The sequence below is a fragment of the Onthophagus taurus genome, chromosome 11 (assembly GCF_036711975.1).
Source record: "Onthophagus taurus isolate NC chromosome 11, IU_Otau_3.0, whole genome shotgun sequence".
Taxonomy (NCBI): domain Eukaryota; kingdom Metazoa; phylum Arthropoda; class Insecta; order Coleoptera; family Scarabaeidae; genus Onthophagus; species Onthophagus taurus.
The window spans coordinates 32930032-32950776 of record NC_091976.1 but is presented as its reverse complement, the minus strand read 5'-3'; the positions used below and the strand labels follow the sequence as shown (position 1 = coordinate 32950776).

The following is a 20745-nucleotide window of genomic DNA, read 5'->3' as shown; positions in this document are numbered from 1 at the left end:
CCGTCAATACAATGAAAAAGAAAAGGGATGGAAATATTGTTTTGTATTGATTAAAAAAGGATGGGAAATGTTATGAGGAGGTCTTTTATGTTAATTGTCATAATTCTACAATTTTAAATTCGTCTATTCAACACTAGATGTCTCGTGTAAGAATAAAATTATTTTATCTTATTAGAATTGTTTATAATAATTAATTTGTTTCATAAAATTGAATTTATTAAAAAAGTGTTGAAGGATAAGTACTTAAATAAAAACTGTAATTAAATCGTTTTTAAAGTTTATTGTAACAATCACCATACATAAAAATGCTACTAAACAGATCTTCTTTTCATTACGATACGATTTAAAACGATTTTCTTTACGCATTTAAGTCTTATTTTTTTACAAAAAAGAAATAGTTTATTCTTAAATCCTTATAGAGTACAATAAAATAAATATTTGAGTTCCAGTTAACATGTAGTTAGTGTGCTAAATCCACACCTTAGAATCGTAAAATAGTCTTAAAACAAATATACAAAAATATCTTCTCTTCAATTATATTTTTATGTAAATGTGTATTTATTTTTCTTTTTAGTACAGAATTGTTTAGAATTTAATAAACAACCATCATTTTCTTTTTTATACATCCTACATTATTGTTACCATGTTTTTAAAGTTTTCTTATAATATTACACTTATTTTATTTAATTTTTCTTCAAAACTACTTCAATTTTCACTCAATTTTTATTTCAATTAGTATTGCGCGATCACTTTGAGCTTAACATTTCCTCATTTTTTTTGACATCTAACACAGAAGTTAGTACATCTTATCACTATTAAATATATCGATAAAAAGAAATAACACCCAATAAACAATCCAACTTGTGTCTTTAAATTTGATTGTGCTAATTGGAGAGGTATTTTGAGGAGATTAAATTGTTTTAAGGATAGTTAGGTGTATGATGAATAAAAATAAACAGTTGGAGAGTTGTTTTAAAGGTGTTGTTTCTTATTTTGCTATTTAATTTAATTTAAAGAAAGATTAAATTAAAATGTGTATGTCAAATGCAACCAATGATACAATTAAGCATGTTTGGTTGCATAACTTTGGAAATTAATTAGGTTATGTACACAGAAAATCTTAAATTATAATGATAATACAAACTCTTTTCGAATACATGTTACTTTATAAGTTTTAACATTGATTTTTTTATATTTTTATTCGAAATCTTCCAAAATCTTTTTCTTTATAACTCCTTTATTTAACGATTCTTATTCACGTCGCTTCCTTTTTATTTTTGCGAATTTTCTTTCACCTGGCATTAATGCAACTTAATCTCAATTGATTTGAATTAGTTTGTGGGATGAATCCCGGTATAGATTCCATTAAAGGGTACCATTGGGCAACATTCCTCCGCGGATTATCCAACATCTCCATCCAATGTTCTCTTCCTATCCCAATAAAACTCGACCCGATTGCTGTACAACCCATTAGCTCGTTGGAACCAATTCGATCGTAATCGAAAACTTTAATAATTATACTGACATCCTCTATATTTTCAGCGGGAACATCAAAGACCATCGCCTCATTATAAACTGGAGATAAAGTGTTTTTCATCACAGAGGTTTTTTTCTTTTTTATTCGTTTTCCTTGGCATAAAAGATATACTTTTACGTAAGGGTCTGATTTGCCAGTGATATCCATTGCTTTTAAATTTCGTCCCTTCACTACGGTTAATGTTAATCTTCCAGCAGTTGGTAAATAACACAATGATAACATTATTTCCCCCAAATCAACTTTATCCTAAAGAAAACGAAAATATCAAATAAATAAAACAAATCTCGTAATTCCTAAATTAAGGGTTAACATTGTTTTAGATTATTTTTGTTTATCAACTGGAAATAATAAGTTATTGATTATTCGCGACCAAAAAATTATGCTGCTCATTGAATCCATTAATTTAGCGTTCAACCGCGACGACATCCTTTAAAGTTGTATTTTTTCACAAACTCTTTTTATTTAAAGTTGCAAATTAACATTAAATTTGTTTAATTCTTAATTTATTCATAATTAGTTCGTATTTGTGATAAGAGATGGCGCTCTAATTTTAAATCGAGTTTTTTTTAATGTATTTTTGGTTCAACTTACAAAATTAATTTAAAATATACACTTAAATCGTATCAATTAATTGATTTAAATGTAATCTAACAAATATTTAAATAAATTATAATTATATTAAAAAAAAATAATAAATTTTTATGTTGGTATTAATTGACATTGACAACCAAACCAATCAATTTCAAAGAAAATAATTTAAATGTTAAAATTGTTTAATATATTTTTTTACCTGAGGTGGACAAAGAATATTCATTGTGTACTCAATTTCTTGTTGTAAATCAGTATTGTCTAATAATCCTTTAAGAACAACATGCCCAATGAGATCATGTCTTGAAAATCTATCGAAATCGTAGACTGAAAACTGGATGTAACGTTGTTTTAAGTCATCGTAAGAAACGCTGAAAAGATTTAAAAATGAATTAAGAAGTTGTGATTGATTTATTTAAGTTTAAATACATTTTTAAGACCCACCTAAAGATAAATGTTTCATTGAAAACGGGATTAAGATTCTTACGGTGAACCTTTGTCTGAAACTTCTTCTTGCGATCCGGGAGAAGATAAATTTTAATGTATGGATCGCTGCTGCCAGATACATCCTTTATAGGTAAGTCCCGGGATTCAAGAACCTAAAGAAAATAAATAAAACAGGAATAATTAAACATAGAAAACGGTTGGTTTAAAAATTAAATTCAATATCGTCGACATTAACTTGTTGTTTAGATTGGAATGGTTTAGAAGCACGAGTATTGTTCGATTCCAAACCCAGTTTTGGATAATAGGCAAAGTTGAAGTGCACATTTGTAGTTGTAAACGTTACACGATCGAAATCCATCAAATTCGCTTTGAAATGTAGTAAAGATTATTTTTAAATATTTATTCGTTTTAATTCGCCTATTAATCTTTGTAGAGTGGCGTGTTACTCGCTTTAAACTCATTCTTTTTTCACTTTTCGTCCTTCGGGATCGTAAAAATCGATTGGAAAACCTTCCCTATCTGCGACCTAATAGGAGAAGCGTCCCCGATGCAATAAACGCAATGGGAATTTATCACGCGAATTTATCCTTAACTTGACTATTAATTCAAAAAAAAACTTACTTTAACAACGAGTCCTTCAACATCTTTATCATATCGGAGTGCGAAATGCAATTTTCCGCAATATTCCATATCGGGACCTCCGCTTTCCGTGGAAGCTTGTCGAACTAAATCTTTTTTGTAAAGCTCCGGCTGGATTTAAACAAAAATAAATAATAAAATAATAAAAAAAATCATTTATTATATTTACCTTTATTAACCCAATAATACTCGAATCGTTTTTGTGTTCAAGACTGCATATACTGAATTGAATTGTTGCCGGCATTTCCAGCCGATGAGATAGCTGCCTTTGGAATGTTTGATGTCTCGTCGGAACTATTGGTAAAGTCGTCTGTCTGAGGACCTGTACAACCCAAATTGAATTAAACCCCGACCCCGTCTTGCGTGTTTATACTATTTCATAGTAAGAGTACTCGGGAAATGGAATTTCAAGTGATGTTACAATGGCCCTTAATATATTCAAGAAATGTAACGGAGCGAAAACGAAACGAAAAGATTTTTTTTGTTTACATTTACCGATGGATTAAAAACGTTCGGATAAAAATATAAAACATCCGGTTTTATGGTGACGCGGGGTTGTTGTAAAAAAGGGGTTTTTGAAAGGACGAACGTCGTATTGCGGTTTTTACGACTGATAGTAATCTAAAAGTGCGTCGAAATTGAGTATTAAAGTAATGGAAAACACCTGGTTTTAAAATTTATGTTTGTAAGGTTTAGCGTCGTATAAAAAAAGATCGTTTTAATCAATCTATAAAGTTTTTTTTCACTTCTTCGTGATGACTCTTAATAACCTATGTGGAAAACGGAGTCAAATTATGCAAGGTTGTTATCAGATCTAATAGTTGGGAACAGCCAAAAAGATATTCGACGAACGTTATCCCAATCCACTAGTCGTGAAGGTCAACTCCCAAGAGGTACAATAAGCTCTTACATACATAAAGATGGCTCTTACATAAAGTACCACCGAAGCATTATTTGTAGTAACTTTCAATTTTGTACAAATAATCTCAAAATCGATGTTGTCGGGGGAAGCGTTCGTTGATGACACACTTAACAAGCCAAAAATACGAATTTCTCTTTTGGGATAAATCGAGGAAGAGAAAAAATTTGTAAAGAAAAAGCAGATAAAATATGCATGAAAACGCAGACAAGGCTATAGACCAAATATGCGAAAGTGAGTGTAGAAACAAAGACTGTGAGATAACCAGCGATCTGGAAGACATCAAAAACACATGTACAGCTCACTTTAAGAACTCTTAAGTGCCAGAACGAGAGAGCTACAAATTGTGTACGAAAGAAACGAGAAAGGAAATAAATTGAAGAGCACCAACCAACAGTTATAGAAGTAAGAGGCATAATGGAAGTCCTAAGAAACAACAAATTTGCAGCTAAAAACTTCAAACACACCGAAGAGCTCGCTTTTATGGCGAAAAAATTGCTTTTATGTTGTCAAATTAAAGCTATATGGATAATCAAAGCCTGCTTCTTTATCTTATTCTTAATTCTTTATGCAGCACTATTTAAACTTGAAAACTCTTAACTCTATCGTATCATATCTTCAGAAGGACAAAGAATGGGACATTGACATCTCATAAATTTTTTCTACTCATACCTGATTTGACCATTTACGTATTCAAAGAAACTTATTAAAAGAAAATGCGAAAAATATGGGACTGGAAATCAACGCAAATACATTAAAGATCCTAATACAGCCAAAAGATGCTGTGGTCATCCTGCTAATGATAACTGATGACAACATCGAACGTACTATCTTGGAATGAAATCTTGAAAGCGATGGAAAGCAAAATTCAGAAATAAAAAGGCGCGCTATTCTTGCTAATGGACTCTGTTTTGCCTTCTTGTATGTCTTCAAGTCACCGAACGTTTATATAAAGAAGAAGGTACATGTGTACAGGGTGGGCAAATTTGGGTGTTATTATAGGCTATCTCAGAAACTATAAGAGATACGAAAAAAGTAGGTGCAATGGCCCGGTCTCTTTTTTCGAGACTAACCCAATCCCGCAAACACCAAACCTCTATCTTCTTTTGTTTTTAAGTTATAGCCAAAAAGTCAAATTTTCGTGCTTTCTAAAAATGCTCATATTTCGTTTATTTTTCAATTTACAGAAATGGGGTTGTTACGTTCTTAAGACACTTTTTTAAGTAGAATATACTGCCGTTGAAAAATTTTAAATATACTTGATGATTTTTGAGATACAACACAAAGTTGTGTTTTTTTAAATACAAACTATAATTGATTATGATGTTACTGAAAAGAGCATACTTTTAGCTTTCCAATGATGTATCGCATGTATGGTGTCTTTGCAGAAAGTAAGCGTTAATTTTGAATTTCAAAATAGTAAGAGCCAAATTATTCAAAATTTTGATTATAGTAGGCGGGTCCGGACAATAAATACTACCTAGTGGCTATAATATGACAGAATAAAAGTGGTTTTGTACCAAGGACAGTAGAATCTAACAGGATTGCTACATCTATTGTATTTTTGTAGTCCACTACGGGTTGGTTGCCCGCACTCTACGTCACACTATTAGCCACGCCTGGTAAATGTCTGTGTTTTTAGAGGTTATATGATAGACATTATTACGTCTAGGACGGAAAACTTCAAAAATAATATGAATACGTCTAGGATATAACCTTTAAAAATACACAGAAACGCATAGACCATAACAACAGATGGGCGTGGAAAATGGTGTGACGTAGTTTGCGGGCAGGTTGTCACCACAATGGATGTAGCATGGTTTTGTACTATTATTCAGGATAAAGTTGGTTTTGTACCAACGAATAAAAACTTTGAATAGTTAATTTAAATTTCTCAACATTTTATCCCTGACTTTGTTCACCAATAAAAAATGGTTAGCAAGTAAAGTTTGTTTATTAAAAATACAAGAAATGTATTAATTAATGAATAATTAAATATGGACAACTTCAGGAACTAAACAGTCACAAACTGTCATCTTCTTCTACTAAACTTACTGGTTGTAAGGTTAGCACAGCTGGGTATCAATGAATGAAATCTTCGGTAGTATCTTCCCAGTTTTCCCCAATCATGAGATTTAGAAGTTTTTTCATATTAGCAACCTTTTCTTTTGACATTGGGTGAAATAGAGGAAGATTGGAGATCATAAACTGGGCAGCGGACTTTCCATTGAAACGATGTTTATATGAGATAATATGGAGCCTTATCTATCATTTTCAAAGATTAATTTTTTAATTTTATCGCTTTATGTAGTTAAAGATAATGAGGAATTTTTAAACGGGAAACTAGTTTCAAAAAATTCATGAATGAAATGATCAGTAAACTCACGTTACTATAGTAACTAAGTGGCATTTAACGTTTTCCTCGCCTACTATAATTAAAATTTTGAATATTAATCTTCAATATTTTAGAATTAAAAAATAACGCTTATTTTCCCCAAATACACCATGCGTGCAATACATCATTGGAAAGCTAAAAATATGCTCTTTTCAGTAACACCATAATCTACTATAGTTTGTATTTAAAAAAATACAACTTTGTGTTGTATCTCAAAAATCATCAAATATTTTTAAAATTTTTCAACGGCAGTAAATTCTACTTAAAAAAGTGTCTTAAGAACGTATCATCCCCATTTCTCTAATTTCAAAAATAAACGAAATATGAGCATTTTTTGAAATAACGAAAATTTGACTTTTTGGCTATAACTTAAAAACAAAAGAAGATAGAGGTTTGGTGTTTGCGGGATTGGATTAGTCTCGAAAAAAGAGACCGGGACATGGCACCTACTTTTTTCGTATCTCTTACAGTTTCTGAGATAGCCTATAATAACACCCAAATTTGCCCACCCTGTACATGGTTTCCCAAATTCTTTGTCCACATAAGCTACCTCCGAAACTAAAAGAGACATTAACTAACAAAGGGAGACTAACAAATATGTGTAGTTTGTTGGGTATATTTCTAATAGTAATTGAATAATTAACAAAAACTTTTTGTTCCTTTTAAAACGATTGTATAGTTCATTTTTTTTCTATAATACCTGCCAAATTGTTGTAAAGTTGGCAAAATTAACAGGGAGTTTTGTTTTATCATGTTTTGAAATAAATATGTCATACTGACGTTTGAGCTTTCGTTATTCAAAAAAAAAGGTGCTTAAAAAATGTTGTGGGGTGTTTATTTGCCATTTATTTACCTAGAAAAGGTGTTTTGTTCTATTTAATTCTAATTAACTTTACTTCGTTAAACGTATTTATCTAAAAATTTATTAGTATTTTAACCTTAACTATTTAGTTAGTGAAAATGTTACTAAAAATCAGAAAAACAACATAAATTTTATAAGGGTCTTAGATAATACCAACAGAAACCCTAAAAAATTTACATTGACAAGTATTATAAAAAAAAAACGAACTATATAGTATACAGGGTGTATCTGAATGACTGCAACAAACTTCAAGGGGTGATTCTTTAGTGAATTTTAAGGGTACTTTAATATATGAACCATGGGTCACTTCGGCTCCCCTAAGGAGCTACACCCCTCCAAAAATGGCAGAAAATTTTGGTTTAATTTTTTTTTCTCAAAAACCATAAACGCTAGGAAAATAAAATTTGGGGAATATGTTTAACTCATAAGAGGGCATGTTTTGACCCTATTTGTACTTTCATCCTACCCTTCTAAACTACTAAACGTAACCACCCCCTTTGCATTTTTGCTAAAATTTTTGTTATGCTGATGATAAATACATTAGAAAAATTTTACATAGATAGATGAAAGTATTCTAAAACTTTTTTGTTTCTCTGAAATTTTACCAAAAACGACTAATTTTTGAGAAAAAAAATAGTAAAGCAAACACGGGGTTGTCGATCAAAAGTTGGAATGATTTTTGAATGAAAAAATCTTAGTAGGCTTTGCAATCTTTGCCAGAAATATTTTTGACGTTTAAATGTCAGTTTTTCTTACTATTATTATTGTTTTTCAAATTAATTTTTGAATAAAGTTCTATCGCATTTACGCTCGTTCACTCGACGTTTCAAAATTTTAAATAAAACAATAATAAAATAAGAAAACCACTGAAATTAAAAGTCAAAAATATTTCTGACAAAGATTGCTAAGCCTGCTAAGATTTTTTCTTTAAAAATTCATTCCAACTTTCGATTAACAACCCTACAGCTTAACAGTTAGTGTTTGCTTAATTATTTTTTTTCTCAGAAATTATTAATTTTTAGAAGAACATCAGAGAGACAAAAAAGTTTTAGAATAGTTTTATCTATCTAACTGAAACTTTTCCAATGTATTTATCATCTTCATAAAAAAAATCTAAGCATAAATTGAACGGGGGTGGTTACGTTTAGTAGTTTAGAAGGATAGGTTGAAAGTACAAATAGGGTCAAAACGTGCCTTATCATGAGTTAAACATATTCCCCAAATTTTTCATTTTCCTAGCGTTTATGGTTTTCGAGAAAAAAAAATTAAACCAAAATTTTCCGCCATTTTTGGAGGGGTGTAGCTCCTTAGGGGAGCCGAAGTCGCCCATGGTTCATATATCAAAGTACCCTTAAAATTCACTAAAGAATCACCCCTTGAAGTTTGTTGCAGTCATTCAGATACACCCTGTATATGGCTTAAAATATTTCTATGACACTTAAATAGGATGATTAAATTGAAGAAACAACTTTAATGGGCTTTGAAAGTGTTTCAAAATTGCCAAAAAAGTAGAAAATGGTTGTTGATATGTCCCTAAAACTAGAAACATTCGGATTTAGCCGTGCGTCTCTCAAGATGTCTAAACCCGAATGCTTCTAGTTTTAGGTCTAGAGTTAGTTTTAATGAGAGTACTACACTATAACTAGAACTAACACTAAACCCGTTTCTAATTCTAGAAACATTGGGGTTTAACCGTTTTAAGAGACATACGGCTATCTAGATATATCTAGTGTTAGATCTAGTTTTAGTTCCAACACGAAAACTAACACTGGACCTAGAATAGAATAGAAGTAAGAGGCGTAATGGTAAAAAATTCTTATAATACAATATCCCATTCGTTGTTCTTCTTAAGATATGATACGATAATAAATAGAAATAAATTTTGCTCAAAATGTCCTTTCCATACAGACAGTTATTATTTATTCGCAATAATTACTGCCGAACTAACAAATATATGTAGTTTGTTGTGTATATTCCTTGACTTATTACCAAACATTCTTTTCCGATGTAATTGACAGCCGTAAACAAAACTAACCTTACCCAACATTTTTTCCAGGATGATTGACAGGTGGAAACAAAACTGATCTATCCTAACATTCCTTTACGCTACAATTGGGGGGTTCAAAAGAAAACTGACCTCTCCTAACATCCCTTCACGTTATAATTGGGGTTTCTTCACACTATAATTGGGGTAATACTTAAGTAAGATGATTAAATTGAAAAAATATTTGTATGGCTTTAGAAAGTGTTTCAAAGTCGTCAAAAAATAGAAAAGGTGTGTGTCAAAATGGTTCTAATTTGGAAGAAACATTTCGGGAATACTTAACAAAGAAAAAATAAGTTAAAATAATTAAATACAATGTTGTCCATAAACTTGAAAGAATTCAAAAAATGGGATTTATTGATGATTTTGGTTCAAAATGGTTTTATATGGCTTAAAATATCTCTATGACACTTAAATAGGATGATTAAATTGAAAAAAGAATTTTACTGGGTTTTGAAAGTGTTTCAAAATTGAGAAAAAAGGTTGTTGGTGTGTGTAAATCGACAAGAAACATCTCGGGGATAATAAAAATAGGAAAAAGTAAAAACTTTTTGTGAGAATTATTAAAAATACTTAATTTATTTCAAAAAGTAAACATGTTTCGAAACAAATGTTTCATCTTCAGTACTTGAAATAATTACAAATTGATGGATAAATTTAAAATATGTTGGAAATAGGAATGAGTTTTGGTTTTCTTTCCTTAAATAAAATCCTTTAAATTTCTTGGAAATTAACTTATTAGATTTCTCACAAAAAGTTTTTACTTTTTCCTATTTTTATTATTTAATTTTTGAGAAATATGGGGAATAATTTCATCCCTTTTATATCTCGAAATGGGATGTTGTCCATAAACATGAAAGAATTAAAAAATTGGGAATAATTGATATGGTTTCAATTATTGTATATTTCTAGTAAACTAAAACTAGAACTAACACTAGGCTTAGAACTAGAAACATTCGGATTTAGCCGTGCGTCTCTTAAGATGGCTAAACCCGAATGATTTTGGTTCTAAATCTAGTGTTAGTTCTAATGATAGTACTACACTATAACTAGAACTAATACTAAACCTAGAAATAGTGTTAGTTCAATAAAAATATATAACAACCTAGCATTGAATCACAATTAAAACTAGAACTAACACTAAACTTAGAACTAAAAACATTCGGGTTTTGCTGTATGTCTCTTAAGACGGCTAAACCCGAATGCTTCTAGTTCTAGATCTAGTGTTAGTTCAATAAAAATATATAACAACCTAACACTAAATCACAATTAAAACTAGAACTAACACTAGACCTAGAACTAAAATCATTCGGCTTTAGCCGTCTTAAGAGACGTGCGGCTAAATCCGAATGTTTCTAGTTCTAGATCTAGTGTTAGTTCAATAAAAATATATAACAACCTAACACTGAATCACAATTAAAACTAGAACTAACACTAGACCTAGAACTAGAAAGATTTGGTTCTCAAGAAGCACGGCTAAACCTGAAAATTTCTAGTTTCTAGGTCTAGTGTTAGTTCTAGTTTTACTTCCAACACGAAAACTAACACTAGACCTAGAACTAGAAACATTCGTGTTTAGCCGTGCGTCTCTTTAGACGGCTAAAGCCGAATGTTTTTAGTTCTAGCTCTAGTTTTAGTTCTACTTTCAATAAACAATAGTACCAACCTAAATAAATTAACTTTGATTAAATTAATTATCCAAAGAAATTTCTTACAAAGAACAAAAAAGAAAACAATATAAATGTAAAAAGGACCACGAAACATCAATACAATTAAGAAGATAATCAATAAAAGTAATTATGAAGTCTTGGAGATAAGCCGAGCTGGATTAATCCTCACGAAAAGTAGAAATAATGCGGATAACACCAAAAGAAACATCCAATAATAAAATTTCCTTTTCCTATCGTTTCGTTAAAGTCAAAATCTTATTATTCTCGTTTCGCTGCTATTTTCGTTTCTTGAATATATATCATTTTAATTAATTAAATAAAAAATAAAATTTAATATTTTCTTTAAGAGTGATTATTGACTTTCAATATTTCCGTTCTTAATAATTTGAATTAAACGTAATGAAAAAAAGTAATATCACGCAATTGAAGCGTTCGTTTCAATATGAGAAGTATTATAAAGATTATTTGAGGGTGCTCTCGTAGTTTATGAAAAAGAATTGCAAAAATTCCGTATTGAAATTGCTACAAATACCGAGAGGTCGACGTCGAAAATTTCGAAATCGTTTTATTAAGTTTCGCGAAGAGGGTTTTATATTGCGTTTTTATTTATTTTAAGTTTTTCTCTTATTACTTACCTTTTTTGCTGCTTCTTTATGATCTTGAACGTATTCTTGTTTTAATGGTTCCGTTTGCAAATCGGGTAAAGAATGACTGATTTGAATGGCGGGTTGTTTCGACGACGAGAGCCCATCTTCGCCTTCGAAAGGATCCCGACAAGTTCTATCTAAAATCCATCTCCACGTCGCGGCACATTGATAACTAACAGCCGCGAAAAGAACTAAAGCCATCACGAAAATTATTATTCCGATTACTAATTGATATGGTAAAGCTTCTTTCCACACTTCAACTGAAATTAAAAAAATAATTTTGCGTGTTTTAGAAAATTTGCTTTGCGTGTAAGTCCTTATTTAAATTACAAATATGGGATAATTTTAAACGACATATTATGGAAATGTTTATTTCTGGAACGTTAATAAATCAGCTATTTAATCAGTTATTTAGCATAAGATCTCATTTTAATTATAAGTCTTTAACCTGTATTATTATTATTATTAATAATAATAAGTCGTTTCCAAATCATTATGCAATATTTGAGTTGGAATAAATTAAAAAAGAATTATTTTGGGTTGATGAATCGATTTTGTGCAGAATTGGAAATGCGTTGCAACAAAAACGGAAAGCGAATAACAACAAAACGTTTCGTGCGGTTCTGAACGCGAGGTGCGGCGCAACAGTTGGGCTTTATCCGTTCGTCCCAAGGTCGTCGGTGCTTTTGCAAAATTGATTTTACTACGCGCGCCGGAACCGCCGTTTTCACATCAACCTCCTCTCACTTTACGCACATTTTCCGCGGTGTACATTTCACTTTTACAACCCTCCTTTCCCTCATTACTCATCTAATTAGCGTTACAATAATAATCGAGATAAAGAGAGCCAAAAAAAGAAAAAATAATATTAAATCTAATTACACCGAGTTCGAGCCCGATAATATTGTTAACAACAAATAAATTAAGATGACTTATTTATTGTTATCTTAAATAAACTTGTTAATTTAATTAATTAAAGTAAAAATTAATTAAAACTTTTTTTTACTCACCGTTATTATCTTGTAATAAAATATTTGAACCGTTAACTTCTTCTGGTGGTAGTTGGTTTCCTGCTGGCACTAGTCCTGCTGGGGTTCTCACTAGTCCCATGGTCGGTGGATGAGTGAGTGTGAGAGTGTACACCTCTAGTCGGCTGGCTGCAGTAGTGGATGGCAGTAAACTTGGTGCTACCGTCGTACGCACCCCCGTGACGTCACGGGCGACCTCCAGCGCAATTGGTGGATGCTGCCGCGGGTTAAGGTTAAGGCTGGCGGCGGCGGCGACGATTCTACCCTCCCGTTGACCTTCCCTTATCCCTATTCCCTTCAATTCCTTCGGCGACAACGACTACCAGTATTTCCCACCTGGACGATTCAACACTATATATTCTTCATTTCAGGATGTAATAAGGTTTTGGGGATAACGAGTTTAATATATTCATGTTCTATTAATATTCTTTACTTTTGAGACTAAACTAAAAAGTTTCTTAGTTGTAGTTCTAAGTCTAGTGTTAGTTCTAGTTTAACTTGTTATTCAGCGTCATCAGGTTGTTGTTAAATCTTCATCAAATTTGCTTCAAAATCTTCTTTATTTCATAATCCAATAGTTCTTAAGATACGATGATTATCTAAAATAAGAAATATTTAGAATTATATTTATAGCACATTAAATCTTCATTAAATTTGTTTTAAATCGCTTTTTATTTCATAACGATATCTCAATTAGTTTTTGAGATACATAAAGATGAATTACCCTAACATTTATGTTTGAGGTTGTAATCAAAAAATCCTAACTCCGAAATTTGAAGATTCGAAAAAATGATCTTCAATACATCAAATCTTCATTAAATTTGCTTTAAATTGCTTTTTATTTCATAACGATATCTCAATTAGTTTTTGAGATACATAAAGATGAATTACCCTAACATTTATGTTTGAGGTTATGCAATCAAAAAATCGTAACTCCGAAATTTGAAGATTCGAAGAAATTATCTTCAATACATCAAATCTTCATTAAATTTGCTTTCAAGTGCTTTTTATTTCATAACGATATCTCATTTAGTTTTTGAGATACATAAAATTGAATTTCCTTAACATTTATGTTTGAGGTTATGCAATCAAAAAATCGTAACTCCGAAATTTGAAGATTCAAAGAAATGATCTTCAATGCATCAAATCTTCATTAAATTTGCTTTAAATTGCTTTTTATTTCATAACGATATCTCAATTAGTTTTTGAGATACATAAAGATGAATTACCCTAACATTTATGTTTGAGGTTATGCAATCAAAAAATCGTAACTCCGAAATTTGAAGATTCGAAGAAATGATCTTCAATACATCAAATCTTCATTAAATTTGCTTTAAATTACTTTTTATTTCATAACGATATCTCAATTAGTTTTTGAGATACATAAAGATGAATTACCCTAACATTTATGTTTGAGGTTATGCAATCAAAAAATCGTAACTCCGAAATTTGAAGATTCGAAGAAATGATCTTCAATACATCAAATCTGCATTAAATTTGCTTTAAATTGCTTTTTATTTCGTAACGATATCTCAATTAGTTTTTGAGATACATAAGGATTAATTACCCTGTCATTTATGTTTTTAGGTTATGCAATCAAAAAATCGTAACTTCGAAATTTGAAGATTCGAAGAAATGATCTTGAAAACATTAAATACTAAATAAATTTGCTTTAAATTGCTTTTTATTTCATAACGATATCTCAATTAGTTTTTGAGATACATAAAGATGAATTACCTTAACATTTATGTTTGAGGTTGTAATAAAAAAATCGTAACTCCGAAATTTGAAGATTCGAAGAAATGATCTTCAATACATCAAATCTTCATTAAATTTGCTTTAAATTGCGTCTTATTTCATAACGATATCTCAATTAGTTTTTGAGATACATAAAGATGAATTACCCTAACATTTATGTTTGAGGTTATGTAATCAAAAAAATCGTAACTCCGAAATTTGAAGATTCGAAGAAATGATCATCAATACATCAAATCTTCATTAAATTTGCTTTAAATTGCTTTTTATTTCATAACGATATCTCAATTAGTTTTTGAGATACATAAAGATTAATTACCCCAACATTTATGTTTGAGGTTATGCAATCAAAAAATCGTAACTCCGAAATTTGAAGATTCGAAGAAATGATCTTCAATACATCAAATCTTCATTAAATTTGCTTTAAATTGCTTTTTATTTCATAACGATATCTCAATTAGTTTTTGAGATACATAAAGATGAATTACCCTAACATTTATGTTTGAGGTTATGCAATCAAAAAATCGTAACTCCGAAATTTGAAGATTCGAAGAAATGATCTTCAATACATCAAATCTTCATTAAATTTGCTTTAAATTGCTTTTTATTTCATAACGATATCTCAATTAGTTTTTGAGATACATAAGGATTAATTACCCTGTCATTTATGTTTGAGGTTATGCAATCAAAAAATCGTAACTCCGAAATTTGAAGATTCGAAGAAATGATCTTGAAAACATTAAATACTAAATAAATTTGCTTTAAATTGCTTTTTATTTCATAACGATATCTCAATTAGTTTTTGAGATACATAAGGATGAATTACCCTAACATTTATGTTTGAGGTTATGTAATCAAAAAATCGTAACTCCGAAATTTGAAGATTCGAAGAAATGATCTTCAATGCATCAAATCTTCATTAAATTTGCTTTAAAGTGCTTTTTATTTCATAACGATATCTCAATTAGTTTTTGAGATACATAAAAATGAATTACCCTAACATTTATGTTTGAGGTTATGTAATCAAAAAATCGTAACTCAGAAATTTGAAGATTCGAAGAAATGATCTTCAATACATCAAATCTGCATTAAATTTGCTTTAAATTGCTTTTTATTTCATAACGATATCTCAATTAGTTTTTGAGATACATAAGGATTAATTACCCTGTCATTTATGTTTGAGGTTATGCAATCAAAAAATCGTAACTCCGAAATTTGAAGATTCGAAGAAATGATCTTGAAAACATTAAATACTAAATAAATTTGCTTTAAATTGCTTTTTATTTCATAACGATATCTCAATTAGTTTTTGAGATACATAAGGATGAATTACCCTAACATTTATGTTTGAGGTTATGCAATCAAAAAATCGTAACTCCGAAATTTGAAGATTCGAAGAAATTACCTTCAATACATCAAATCTTCATTAAATTTGCTTTAAATTGCTTTTTATTTCATAACGATATCTCAATTAGTTTTTGAGATACATAAAAATGAATTACCCTGACATTTATGTTTGAGGTTATGCAATCAAAAAATCGTAACTCCGAAATTTGAAGATTCGAAGAAATGATCTTCAATACATCAAATCTTCATTAAATTTGCTTTAAATTGCTTTTTATTTCATAACGATATCTCAATTAGTTTTTGAGATACATAAAAATTAATTACCTTGTCATTTATGTTTGAGGTTATGCAATCAAAAAATCGTAACTCCGAAATTTGAAGATTCGAAGAAATGATCTTCAATACATCAAATCTTCATTAAATTTGCTTTCAAGTGCTTTTTATTTCATAACGATATCTCAATTAGTTTTTGAGATACATAAAGATGAATTACCCTAACATTTATGTTTGAGGTTGTAATCAAAAAATTACATAACTCCGAAATTTGAAGATTCGAAAAAATGATCTTCAAAACATTAAATACTAAATAAATTTGCTTTAAATTGCTTTTTATTTTATGATGATATCTCAATTAGTTTTTGAGATACATAAAATTGAATTTCCCTAACATTTATGTTTGAGGTTATGCAATCAAAAAATCGTAACTCCGAAAGTTGAATATTCGAAGAAATGATCTTCAATACATCAAATCTTCATTAAATTTGCTTTAAATTGCTTTTTATTTCATAACCATATCTCAATTAGTTTTTGAGATACATAAAGATGAATTACCCAAACATTTATGTTTGAGGTTGTAATCAAAAAATTACATAACTCCGAAATTTGAAGATTCGAAGAAATGATCTTCAATACATCAAATCTTCATTAAATTTGCTTTAAATTGCTTTTTATTTCATAACGATATCTCAATTAGTTTTCGAGATACATAAAGATGAATTACCCTAACATTTACGTTTGAGGTTGTAATCAAAAAATCGTAACTCCGAAATTTGAAGATTCGAAGAAATGATCTTCAATACATTAAATCTTCATTAAATTTGCTTTAAATTGCTTTTTATTTCATAACGATATCTCAATTAGTTTTTGAGATACATAAAAATGAATTACCCTAACATTTATGTTTGAGGTTATGCAATCAAAAAATCGTAACTCCGAAAGTTGAAGATTCGAAGAAATGATCTTCAATACATCAAATCTTCATTAAATTTGCTTTAAATTGCTTTTTATTTCATAGCGATATCTCAATTAGTTTTTGAGATACATAAAGATGAATTACCCTAACATTTATGTTTGAGGTTGTAATCAAAAAATCGTAACTCCGAAATTTGAAGATTCGAAGAAATGATCTTCAATACATCGAATCTTCATTAAATTTGCTTTAAATTGCTTTTTATTTCATAACGATATCTCAATTAGTTTTTGAGATACATAAAGATTAATTACCCTAACATTTATGTTTGAGGTTATGCAATCAAAAAATCGTAACTCCGAAAGTTGAAGATTCGAAGAAATGATCTTCAATACATCAAATCTTAATTAAATTTGCTTTAAATTGCTTTTTATTTCATAACGATATCTCAATTAGTTTTTGAGATACATAAGGATTAATTACCCTGTCATTTATGTTTGAGGTTATGTAATCAAAAAATCGTAACTCCCAAATTTGAAGATTCGAAGAAATGATCTTCAATACATCAAATCTTCATTAAATTTGCTTTAAATTGCTTTTTATTTCATAACGATATCTCAATTAGTTTTTGAGATACATAAAAATGAATTACCTTAACATTTATGTTTGAGGTTATGTAATCAAAAAATCGTAACTCAGAAATTTGAAGATTCGAAGAAATGATCTTCAATACATCAACTCTTCATTAAATTTGCTTTAAATTGCTTTTTATTTCATAACGATATCTCAATTAGTTTTTAAGATACATAAAGATGAATTACCCAAACATTTATGTTTGAGGTTGTAATCAAAAAATCATAACTCCGAAATTTGAAGATTCAAAGAAATGATGTTCAAAACATTAAATACTAAATAAATTTGCTTTAAATTGCTTTTTATTTCATAACGATATCTCAATTAGTTTTTGAGATACATAAAAATGAATTACCCTAACATTTATGTTTGAGGTTATGTAATCAAAAAATCGTAACTACGAAATTTAAAGATTCGAAGAAATGATCTTGAAAACATTAAATACTAAATAAATTTGCTTTAAATTGCTTTTTATTTCATAACGATATCTCAATTAGTTTTTGAGATACATAAAGTTGAATTACCCTAACATTTATGTTTGAGGTTGTAATCAACAAATCATAACTCCGAAATTTGAAGATTCAAAGAAATGATGTTCAAAACATTAAATACTAAATAAATTTGCTTTAAATTGCTTTTTATTTCATGATGATATCGCAATTAGTTTCTGAGACACGATTTTTTTAAAAATCTGTTCTTAAAAAAGAAAATTTCTCTATACCTACATAAAATGTTTTCATGAAATATTCAAAGAAAGCCAAGTTTGAGAAGAGTTCGTAAGCGTCTCATTTCCTTTTGTATCGACGATGAAAACGACGATGCAAGGAAATTGGCAATCGACTCTCGCTTAGAATCCCGAAGTCGACGACGGCCACAACGAAGTCGTTTGCAGTGTTTATAAAAATTCCACGGGGTAAAGAAAAAAGCTTGCAGACGTTACTTCTTTTCAACAAGGAGTAAGAAATGAAATCATTGATTTTGATTCCGTTTCAATAGGGGAAAATTGTTTGTTGGAAAAATTCTGAGGTATTTTGTAAACAAAGAAAGCGTTTCCGGGAATCGATTCGATTGTATGTGGTAAACAATGTTTTCATTTTTTTGGGTTTTTTTTGTTCTTTTTTGATTTGACGTTTTAAAAATGTGAAACTGTTAGCATGTGGCGGTTGTAAATTGCGGACTTATCAAGTACAGTGACAGTAACGTTGAGCGACATGACAAAGTATCAAAAACTAGATGATGTAAAGCTATCTTTATGTGAATTTATTAGTTACATCATGATAAATGTAAATATGAAATTTATTTTTATTGTGTGTATGTGTGCAAAACTTTATGTCTTCGTCGTCAATAGAACTTTTACGACTGCGCGTTATTTGATCGGTAACTAACCTTGACCTTAAGCGAGTGCAGTTTTGCTAACTTGTCGAATCTCTTCTATAAAATTTGCATGCAATTTTTCGCGACGAGCGAACAACGCTTTTATTATGTATCCGACATTTTACAACCGAAACCAATCGCTATTTTTGTCTTTACTACTTTCTTCGTTTTTTATCGCCTTAATAACGGCTTTATCAACAATGTTGTTGCTACCGGGTTATTATTATTATTAAATTTTTTTATGCGTCGAACGTAAAAAGAGTTTTTCTTCGCGGATAAGATGGAATTTTAGATTATTTCATATATTTATCTATCATTTGTATGAATGGCATGAAGGTGGTGAAAAAGAAAAATCGATGCCAAGTGGTAAAACAGGTCAGGGGAAAATTGTGAAACGGGGGAACAGATTCCCTTTAGAGATTGTTATGGAAATATTTATGATTCCAAAAGTAACAAGGTTTCCTTTATAATTTTATATTTTCTTCTTGTTTTCACTCTAGACCATTTTGAATCTTCAGAATTCCAAATTTTATAGGACTTAGAATGGCTAATCTTGACAGACATCAATATTTCCATTTTCTTCCGTGGAATCGTTTTTTTACCGATATTTGTTGATTATAATCTAATTAATTTATCTAATTTGTCAAATGAAGAATTTGAAGAGTTTTCTCTGTGGCGCCATCTTTTGATATATTAATAAATTATTATGGTTTACATTTTTTCCAATAATAACCTGAAAAATTAATTTTGAATTAGTCAAGTGAAAACTGGAATCGTATCAAATGTTAATTACATTTGATCACACTCTAGTTTTATTAATCTTAAATGAATGAGTTATCAAGAAAAGCAACGAAAGAAAATCTTACCAATAAATAAACTGAATGATCTTGATGTCACAAGTTCGCCTATTTTTAACGATTTATTATCGCATAATTGTTCCCCACATGACCTTAACTCAATAATATTTCCATTTTTTTAAGTAGAATCGTTTCTTTTACGCGGTATTTGTTGATTACAACCTAACTAATTTATTTAAACTGTCAAAGGAAGAAATTGAAGCTTTCTTTGGTGGCGCCATCTTTTGAAATACAAATAAATTATTATGGTTTGTATCTTTGCCAATTATAACTTAAAAACTTAATTTTAGATAAGTCAAGTCAAAACTGGAATCGTATGTGAATTAACACCTTCCTACACTCTAGTTTTATTAATCTTACGTGTATGAGTTATTAAAAAAACAATGAAAGAAAATCTTACCAATAAATAAACTGAATGATCTTGATGTCACAAGTTCACCTATTTTTAACGATTTATTGTCGCGTAATCGTTCCCCGCATGATCTTAACTCAATAATATTTCCATTTTCTTACGTAGAATCGTTTATTTTTCGCGATATTTGTTGATTATAACCTAACTAATTTATTTAAACTGTCAAAGGAAGAAATTGAAGCTTCCTTTGGTGGCGCCATCTTTTGAAATACAAATAAATTATTATGGTTTGTATCTTTGCCAATTATAACTTAAAAAATTAATTTTAGATAAGTTAAGTCAAAACTGGAATCGTATGTGAATTAACACCTTCCTACACTCTAGTTTTATTAATCTTACGTGTATGAGTTATCAAAAAAAGGAACGAAAGAAAATCTTACCAATAAATAAACTGAATGATCT

General features: G+C 29.6%; 1 protein-coding gene across 2 annotated transcripts; it reads right to left on the bottom strand.

The window, feature by feature from the left end:
• Positions 1-265: 265 nt before the first annotated feature.
• On the bottom strand, positions 266-20620 carry LOC111425046 (synaptotagmin-10-like). 2 transcript variants are annotated; one of them, XM_071199997.1, is made up of 9 exons: positions 20332-20620; positions 19087-19807; positions 12759-13375; positions 11737-12008; positions 3381-3533; positions 3194-3322; positions 2570-2724; positions 2328-2496; positions 266-1783 (listed from the first exon to the last, which is right to left on the bottom strand). In XM_071199997.1, the coding sequence occupies exons 3-9, from the start codon at positions 12856-12858 to the stop codon at positions 1292-1294; spliced, it is 1470 nt and encodes a 489-aa protein (XP_071056098.1). In that variant the 5' UTR covers positions 12859-13375; positions 19087-19807; positions 20332-20620; the 3' UTR covers positions 266-1291. The 2 variants fall into 2 exon arrangements, with proteins under 2 accessions (XP_071056098.1, XP_022914567.1); XM_023058799.2 differs by lacking the exon at positions 20332-20620 and adding an exon at positions 19941-20121.
• Positions 20621-20745: the final 125 nt, after the last annotated feature.

What these genes read in the sequence shown, in the direction of transcription:
- LOC111425046 (XM_071199997.1), bottom strand. Translation starts at nt 12,858, where the DNA reads ATGGGACTAGTGAGAACCCCAGCAGGACTAGTGCCAGCAGGAAACCAA. An exon ending in ATAAAGAAGCAGCAAAAAAG is followed by an intron (nt 3,534 to 11,736) that starts GTAAGTAATAAG and finishes TGGGTTGTACAG; the next exon opens with GTCCTCAGACAGACGACTTT. An exon ending in GTATTATTGGGTTAATAAAG is followed by an intron (nt 3,323 to 3,380) that starts GTAAATATAATA and finishes GTTTAAATCCAG; the next exon opens with CCGGAGCTTTACAAAAAAGA.